Source organism: Hylobates moloch, unplaced genomic scaffold, assembly GCF_009828535.3.
Source record: "Hylobates moloch isolate HMO894 unplaced genomic scaffold, HMol_V3 SCAFFOLD_8, whole genome shotgun sequence".
NCBI classification, from domain to species: Eukaryota; Metazoa; Chordata; class Mammalia; order Primates; family Hylobatidae; genus Hylobates; species Hylobates moloch.
This window is the reverse complement of record NW_026652283.1, coordinates 6,668,023-6,676,938: the sequence shown is the minus strand read 5'-3', so window position 1 is coordinate 6,676,938 and position 8,916 is coordinate 6,668,023. Positions and strand designations below refer to the sequence as shown.

Below are 8,916 nucleotides of genomic sequence, written 5' to 3'. Positions count from 1 at the left end.
GATTCCAGGAATGAGCCACCACGCCAGGCCCCCAACACACATTTCTTGAGCACATACTATGTGCAGGGAATTGTTCTAGGTTAAAAAAAAGATGCAATGGTGAACAAAGGAGACCATGTCCTTACATTCTAGTGGGAAAGATTTCACAAGCAAATAAATACATATTATCAGGCAATATATATTTCTTAGGTTAGGAAATAAAAAGCAAGAGGCAGGGGAGAAACACTTTGGAAAACAGTTTCGTAGTTTCTTATAAATATATATACTTACTCTATGACCCAGCAATCTCACTTCTGGGTATTTAGCCAAGAGAAATGACAAAAAGGTATTTAAAATGTAAAGAAAGGGCCGGGCACAGTGGCTCACACCTGTAATCCCAGCACTTTGGGAGGCCGAGGCAGGCAGATCATGAGGTCAGGAGATCAAGACCATCCTGGCTAACACGGTGAAACCCCGTCTCTACTAAAAATATAAAAAAAATTAGCCGGGCATGCGGGCGCCTGTAGTCCCAGCTACTCGGGAAGCTGAGGCAGGAGAATGGCGTGAACCTGGGAGGCGGAGCTTGCAGTGAGCCAAGATCGTGTCACTGCGCTCCAGCCTGGGCGACAGAGCAAGACTCCGTCTCAAAAAAAAAAGAAAGAGAGGGAGGGAGAGAGGGAAAAGAGAAGAGGGAGGGAGGAAGGGAGAGAGGAAGAGAGTGAAGGAGAGGAGAGGAAAGGAAATGAAGGAGAGGGAGAGACCGGGAGAAGGACGAAGGAAGACAGACACAAACTCTGGTTACCTGCAAAATTACATCCCTTTAATTCCTGGAGTAGACAACTGCCTATATGGTATGTGTCCAAGAACTCTGAAAATGGGCTCTTGCATTTCCTCTTTCATCCTCACCTGTTCAAGAGGTTTTTTTTTTTTCTTTTTTTCTCTTTTGGAGACAGAGCCTTGCTCTGTCGCCCAGGCTGGAGTGCAGTGGTGTGATTATGGCTCAAGCAATCCTCCTACCGCAGCCTCCCAAGTAGCTGGGACTACAGGCACACACCACCACACCTGGCTAATTTTTTCACTAAAGAGACAAGGTCTCATTATGTTGCTCAGGCTGGTCTCCAACTCCAGGGCTCAAACGAGCCTCCTGCCTTGGCTTCCCAAAGTGTTGGAATTACAGGTGTGAGTCACTGTGCCTGGCCAACAATTTTCTTTCTTTTTTTTTTTTTTTATTGAGACAGAGTCTTGCTCTGTCCCCCAGGCTGGAGTGCAGTGGCAAGATCTCGGCTCATCGCAACCTCTGCTGCTGGGTTCAAGCGATTCTCGTGCCTCAGCCTCCCAAGTAGCTGGGAGTACAGGCACGTGCCACCATGCCTGGCTAATTTTTTTGTATTTTTAGTAGAGACAGGGTTTCGCCATGTTGGCCAGGTTGGCCAGGCTAGTCTCGAACTCCTGACCACAAGTAATCCATCCACCTCGGCCTCCCAAAGTGCTGGGATTACAGGCGTGAGCTACCGCGCCTGGCCAGCAGATTCTTAAGTTTTGGAAGGGAGAAGAGAAAGGACTCTAGGCACCTAAAGGCAGTAGGTAAAGGATAGCAAGTGGCTGGGCACAGTGGTTCATGTCTGTAATCCCAGCACTTTGGGAGGCCAAGTTTGGGCAAATCACTTGAGCTCAGGGGTTTGAGACCAGCCTGGGCAACATGATGAAACTCCCCATCTCTACAATTTAATTTTAAAAAAAAAAAAAAGGAGAACAGGTAACTAAAAAAGATTATATGCCTTCAATTGGCAGAGACTGCGTCTTATACTTTTGTATGTATGCTTAATACAATGTACCTAGGACAGTGCCAGGCCTCATTAGACATTTGTTTTTTATTTTTATTTTTTATTTTTTTGGAACAGAGTCTCGCTCTATCCCCCAGGCTGGAGTGCAATGGCGTGATCTCGGCTCACTGCAACCTCCACTTCCCAGGTTCAAATGATTATCCTGCCTCAGCCTACTTGTGGGATTACAGGTGCTTGCTACCACGCCCGGCTAATTTTCGTTTTTGTTGTAGCTGTTGTTTTGAGACGGAGTCTCACTCTGTCGCCTAGGCTGGAGTGCAGGGGCGCAATCTTGGCTCACTGCAACCTCCATCTCCTGGATTCAAGCAATTCTCCTGCCTCAGCCTCTTGAGTAGCTGGGATTACAGACATGTGCCACCACACCTGGCTAATTTTTGTATTTTTAGTAGAGACTGGATTTCACTTTGTTGGTCAGGCTGGTCTCAAACTCCTGACCTTGTGATCTGCCCACCTCAACCTCCCAAAGTGTTGGGATTACAGGCATGAGCCACTGCGCCAGGCCTTAAACATTTGTTGATTGGCTGGACAATAAAGAACTTGCTTTAGAAGGAGGAGAGGACAAAAGAAAAAAAAAATGGATAGGATCTCTTTAGTTAAGTTTCAGCCACAGAACCTTTACTGGGACAACTCTTGATCACATGTCAAACTGCTTTCATTTGGGGCAAGAGGATAAGGGGAAGTTGCATGGTGGGAAGTGCAGAGATCTGGAAGATAGAAGATTTTACTAAGTCTCTTCCCCCAGAAATAGCAATGAAAAACAAATTTACTTGTATTCTGTCCGTTTTCCTTTGACTTGCCAGTCTGCCAGCTTATATCTTAATTATCTGTCTCTGCTCCCTGTCTCTATTGTTTTTTCCTCTTTAATAATGATCAAGTCCAAAGAAACGTGAGAAGCCCTGTTCCTAGCACCTTTTCCTGAGTCACCAGGGACCCCCTCTTTCTCCCCCAGGGAATTATTGGGAACAAGTCTTTCTCATTGGGTCAGACTCCACACAGCACTAATATGGCTAAAAGCCAGAGTAAAGAACCAGGGAAAGCTGGAGTTTGGATGAGTCTGGTTAAAGTCCATCCTAGAGAGTCCAAATGCCCTGACCCCAAAGGGGAGGGCCCATCTCTCCAGCAGAGCCAGATTTTATGCAAGACATTTAGTATGTCAAAGTATCAGTCTCTGGCCTTGGAGGCAGGTCTCCTGGGCCCCGTTTTAGCTCCTCCTCTGGGTGATCCAGGTTAATTGAGCTCTCCACTCCTTTCTTCCCCCAAACTTTAGACCTTTGACCTAAGAAAGCAACAAGAAAGGTCAGTGCAGGACTGGGAGCTCTTGAGGACGCAAGAATTAGAGTAAAAGGAAGGGGAGAGTGGCATTAAACTAACAGATTTCAGAACTGTAGCCTTTCCCCAGTCCAACCCTTCACAGATGGGCAATGGGGGAGGGTCCAGGTCCCTCTCCAGCGAGAGCTCTCAAGGGCCTCGGGTTCCAGCCTGGCCGAGGAGCGCCATCTGGCGGCCAATCCCCCAACATGGATTCTCTGCCCCATCCGACTTTCTGAAGCCCGAACTAGATCTGGGCTGGAGAGTTTCACCTCCCCCTCTGCGTCACTCCGGGGACTCCGCCCTGCCAGGAACGCTCCTCCTCAAGCGGGGACAGGCCCAAGCGCCTCCCCCGCAGGAAAACTGCCCATCCTCCCTCTAGGGTAGACTGCTTCTCCAGTAGAGTCGGCTTAAAGCTCCCCCCAGGGATCCGCCCCGCCTCGTCGCCCACAGAGAGCCCGCCTCTCCCCGAGGGGCATGTGCCCCTCGTCCTCCAGTTTCCCCTTGAGGAGGGAGAGAGAACGTGCTGCACTGCGCCCCCAGGTTCAACCTCCAACCCGGTCCCTCCCGAAGAATGGATTCCTCTTCTCCTTCTCCTCCCCTGCCTTATGGGAGCCTCTTCCAGTCCACAGAACCCAAATCGAGGTTACTAATGAGCTCCCCTTCTTTGTGCCCAGGGGACCCCTCTCGGCCTCAGGATCAGCTCCCCTGAGCTTGGCCCACGGCCCCGCCACCCCTGGGACTCGGCCCCAGCCATCTCACCACCCACGCCAGGGGGCGGGGCTCCCACGGCCCGGCCCCAGGTGGGCGGTTCTGTCGTGACGTCACTTCCGCCCGGGCCTGGCCGAGGTTCGGGCTCCGTGGGCCGAGGCGGGGGTACGGAGGTGGCAGCTGTGGGAGGAGGCGGCGTGGAAGGCCGAGGAACTCGAGCCCGGACCAATCCCCGCGTCCCGGGCCGCGACCCTGACCCTGCAGCGCACCGGGAAGCGAAACCGGCCGGATGGGCCGTTGAGCCCGAATCGGGCACTGGTGAGGCTGGGGCAGAGCTGGCAGCCCCGGACGGGAGCGGGCCCACGGGGCTGCAGGGTCTGGGAGCCCGGGATGCGGGGTGGGGAGAGGAGAGGCTCAGGCCTACCTCTCCTGCTGGCCCGGCGGGGAGGCGGGAGCTGGAGGAGTCGCAGACAGGCGCGGGGGGCTTAGTGAGGCCCGCCTGGGGGAGGCCTGAGTGTAAGGAGGGGGCGGGGTGGCTGGGATCATTAATGGGGCGGAGGACCTGCACTTGGGATTCTCATCTAGAACGGTGTCGTCGGGGGGAGGAGGGGAGAGTATGCTACCGGCCAGAGCTTTGGGAAGAGGATGGCTCTGAGTGGGGGAGGGAAAAACCGAGAGGGTTGGAAAAATTTTCCATGGCCCTAATTGAGAAAGAGGTTTGAAGAGCCCTTCCCTCCCTAGAGGGTTGTGTGGAACACCTGGAGTAGGGTCTCCCTGGAGTTTAGGGGGTCAGTTACAGGATTTGGAAAGGACAGTGCTCTGAGAGTCCCTACACTGAGTGGGTGTGCAAAACCCTGGCCACCTCCAAGTATGTGAGCTTCCATATCTTTCCAGTGTGGAGCCCCCTGGAGCTGAGATCAGGATGTTCCGCTTCATGAGGGATGTGGAGCCTGAGGATCCCATGTTCCTGATGTGAGTATTCCCTCCCCCTCAAGCTCTCCCACTCCAGGTCTCTGAGCAGTTCAGGCAGACATCGGGATTCCCATTGCTGGGAATGGTTGGAACTGGCTGGATACCTAGCTCCTACCTAGCAGGAAGTAGTCATCGGTGCCACTGTTGCTCTGTGCGTATTTTTTTGCAGGGTGGTGGAGGGATTGACAGTTTGGCGCTTCTGCCATCCATACTATGTGCTCACTCCACAGGGATCCCTTTGCTATTCACCGTCAGCACATGAGCCGTATGTTGTCAGGTGGCTTTGGATATAGCCCCTTCCTCAGCATCACAGATGGCAACATGCCAGGGACCAGGCCTGCCAGCCGCAGGATGCAGCAGGTAATGGTGCTGAGACACACCTGAGACCCAAAGAAAGGTTGGAGGTTGGTTAGGAAAGCACTTTAGTTTTCTTGCACTACAGCCAACTGAATAGGTGAAGTGCTCTAGGAGCTGGGGAAGGGGTCAGGAAAAAGGGCTTTGTGACTCCCTTTTGAGAGGATGGAAAAAAAAAAATGAGGCCATGGGCCTGGTTTGGGATTGTAAAGAGAGAGGATGTGGTCTCTAATTTCTGTTCCTCATGTGTTCCTGTAGGCTGGAGCTGTCTCCCCCTTTGGGATGCTGGGAATGGTGAGTCTTTATCTCCCTGTCTCCTTCCATCTCAGACACCCTCTCTACCCTTAGATATTATTCCCAAATGTGTCTCTTAGGAATAGTTTCATGAGTAACCCCAGAATCTTCTCTTTTTATGGCATTCACAAAGCTCCGAGCCTGTTGGGTACTAGGAGCGCCCTGTGGGTTAAAGGTGTTATTAACTCTCATTGGGAGGCCGAGATGGGTGGTCACTTGCGGTCAGAAGTTTGAGACCAGACTGGCCAACATGGTGAAACCCCATCTCTACTAAAAATGCCAAAAAAGCCAGGCATGGTGACACACACCTGTAGTCCCAGGTACTCTTGAATCCGGGAGGTGGAGGTTACAGTGAGCCTAGACTGCACCACTGCACTCCAGCCTGGGCAACAGAGCCAGACTCCATCTCAAAAAAAAAAAAAGAAAAGATGTTATTAACTGTTGTACTCTTAGAAGTTCATAAGCATTAGGAAGATGTAATTGTCTAGCAAAATTTGTTCTTTTGAGGAGGGAGGTGCAGTTAAAGGGCCAACTAGAGATGATTTTTTGGTAGGTTTTAACAATTTCATACCTTACCTCTTTAGAGTTTACAATCCATTAACTTTGGCTTGCTTCCTAAAGATGGGGGGAATATAGCAAGCAGGAGAAGGAAAATCGGATGAGCCGTCACAGAGACTGAGGAAGGGGTCAGCAGTTGACAGGAGGAGAAATATGAGTATTCTGGTTATGTTAACCGAGAACGAGAAAGAGTACTTGCTAGATGTGAAGGAAGAAGAGAAAGGAAATGTGCAGCCATGTGGGTTGTGGGTTCCTAAGCAGGATCAACTCTGAACACTGACTTGGCTTTCCTGACTCTGTTTTCCATCTCTTTCCTCCAGTCGGGTGGTTTCATGGACATGTTTGGGATGATGAATGACATGATTGGAAACATGGTGAGACTTGCCCCATACCCTTCCCCGGCCTTGCTCTCAGTGATGGCTGACAACACCTTGCATCCTCTAAGGCAAGAGGGAGACAGTATGCTAGTGAAGGGTAAAGTACTGGATAAAGTAATTGAACCAGAGAGCCTTGGGACCCTGTATCTGCTGTCATGCCTGCCTGAAACAGCCAGCAGCAGCACTCTTATGTATCATACAATTAAGGCTCTGTCTCTTCAGGTCCTTCTTGCTCGTGGTTGGACTCAGAGGAATTTGGGAGGGTAATGATGAGGCCTGATGTTTTTTTCAGTTCTTGCATTTTGTGAGAAAGATACAGGCTAGAACAGGCAGCTGAAGGGTGAAATCCCTTCACCAGGGGCGATGCCTCCCCATTCAGCCCTCCCCTACCTACCCTGTCCTCAGGAACACATGACAGCTGGAGGCAATTGCCAGACCTTCTCATCTTCCACTGTCATCTCCTACTCCAATACGGGTGATGGTGCCCCCAAGGTCTACCAAGAGACATCAGAGATGCGCTCGGCACCAGGCGGGGTGAGTGGGGGGAGCCCTCCTGTCCCAGAGAAGGTGGGATTGAGCGGCACCGCCAGAAACCCTGGCTGCTTTTTTCCGGATTGGGTTGTGTGTGGTGTGTTTATCCTGAGATGGTATAGGCAGGGCTTTGGAAGGGGTGGCTGAGTGTGCCATGTTCTGTCTCCTCCCAGATCCGGGAGACAAGGAGGACTGTTCGGGATTCAGACAGTGGACTGGAGCAGATGTCCATCGGGCATCACATCCGGGACAGGGCGCACATCCTCCAGCGCTCCCGAAACCATCGCACGGGGGACCAGGAGGAGCGGCAGGACTATATCAACCTGGATGAGAGTGAGCCTTCCCTCCCACTTCCTGGCTGGCAGCCCCTAACCCGGTTCCTGTGGGCTAGGAGACATCCCTAACACATAGACACTTCTGGGGCAAAGCTCTGGGTCAGCCCCATATTCCTTTTTTTTTTTTTTTTGAGATGGAGTCTCGCTCTTGTTGCCCAGGTGCCCAGGCTGGAGTGCAGTGGCACGATCTCAGCTCACTGCAACCTCTGCCTCCCGGGTTTAAGCAATTCTCCTGCCTCAGCCTCCCGAGTAGCTGGAACTACAGGCATGTGCCACCACGCCTAGCTAATTTCTGTATTTTTAGTAGAGACGGGGTTTCGCCATGTTGGCCAGGCTGGTCTCGAACTCCTGACCTTGTGATCCACCCCCCCCCCCCCCCCCGGCCTCCCAAAGTGCTGGGATTACAGGCGTGAGCCACTGCACCCAACTGTCAGTCTTATTCTTACCGCACTTGTAGCCTCCTCCGCTCAGGGGCTGAGTCAGGTGCTGGTGGTGTCTTTGTGAGGGGACTACTTTGTCCCTGAAGTTCCGTATTGATAGCGTTACGCCCTTCTCCATCTTGATCTGTTTCTTTCTCCCCTCTTTATCTTTTTCAAATCCGCAGTTATTAAGTACCTAGTGTGCACATAGGACTGTGAACCTGAACTGAAGAAGAATCCCATTCTGATTTCTTCCTCCAGGAGGCCACCTTAGGCCCACCGGTGGCTTCCTGGGACCGTGTAGAAACCAAAAGAGCTAAGAGAATTGCCACCCCACCCATCCCTGCGCACACTCAGCCTTCGCCGCTTTGGCCGGAGAAGCTGTGGCTCTCTCGCACATCGGCCTCCAGGAGCCAGGCTGCACACAGGCCTCATGTCCGCTCTGTCCTCTCCAGGTGAGGCCGCAGCGTTTGATGACGAGTGGCGGCGGGAGACGTCCCGATTCCGGCAGCAGCGCCCCCTGGAGTTTCGGCGGCTTGAGTCCGCAGGGGCGGGGGGACGAAGGGCGGAGGGGCCTCCCCGCCTGGCCATCCAGGGACCTGAGGACTCCCCTTCCCGACAGTCCCGCCGCTATGACTGGTGAGGGCCCCGGGCCCTCAGCCTCTCTTGTAAGTAACAGGAGTAAGGAGGGCGGGGTGCACCTGCGGACGGTCCTCGGCCGCGAGGCAGTTCAGGCTCCAGCAGGAGCTGCTTTTGATAGTGCGAGTGGACGTGGCAAGAGAACAATGTTCTCACTGACATAGGGGATTAAACCCCAACTCCTGGCTCTTAACGTAAGTTTTTTCTTCCTTTTGACTTGTGCTCCTCTCTCTTTCCCCCTCCAGGTACAGGCTGAGAGGCTGAGAAATCATCCCCTGAATAACTTTTTCCTCTCTGATTCCCATCCCCAGTTTAATATTAAATTAACAGGCAAGCCGGCCCCCACCTCTCCCTGGGGGTCTCAGGGAGAACCTTTCACGGCACCCTTTCCCTACCTTTTCCTTCTTTAATCTCCTGGTTTACCATGATGACTTCGCCTCTGCATCTACTAACTTGATTTTTCATTCTGCCGCTCCATCTTCAAACCCCCTCACCTTTCCCATTCTACTCCTGCCATGCATTGAAGGGTCAGTGCATTTTGGGGTGAGCTCTGGGTTTAGGGGCCTCCTCCATCCCTCAGCTACCCTGGATCTTT

The 8,916-nt window shown here is 52.4% G+C and overlaps 1 protein-coding gene across 3 annotated transcripts in view; it reads left to right on the top strand.

Annotated features, from left to right (window-relative positions):
• MLF2 (myeloid leukemia factor 2) overlaps window positions 1–8,714 on the top strand; it is a 19,479-nt gene extending 10,765 nt beyond the window's left edge. The window contains exons 1-9 of one of the 3 annotated variants that reach the window (XM_032159447.2): window positions 3,818–4,160; window positions 4,737–4,814; window positions 5,045–5,174; window positions 5,427–5,462; window positions 6,341–6,394; window positions 6,803–6,931; window positions 7,102–7,261; window positions 8,138–8,350; window positions 8,567–8,714. In XM_032159447.2, coding sequence (XP_032015338.1) covers window positions 4,765–4,814; window positions 5,045–5,174; window positions 5,427–5,462; window positions 6,341–6,394; window positions 6,803–6,931; window positions 7,102–7,261; window positions 8,138–8,325 — 747 coding nt within the window. In that variant the 5' untranslated portion in view covers window positions 3,818–4,160; window positions 4,737–4,764 and the 3' untranslated portion in view covers window positions 8,326–8,350; window positions 8,567–8,714. Of the gene's footprint in view, window positions 1–3,817; window positions 4,161–4,736; window positions 4,815–5,044; window positions 5,175–5,426; window positions 5,463–6,340; window positions 6,395–6,802; window positions 6,932–7,101; window positions 7,262–7,943; window positions 8,116–8,137; window positions 8,351–8,566 lie in introns of those variants that run through there. The other 2 variants (XM_032159448.2, XM_032159449.2) reach the window with 2 other exon arrangements.
• The last annotated feature ends 202 nt before the right edge of the window (window positions 8,715–8,916 follow it).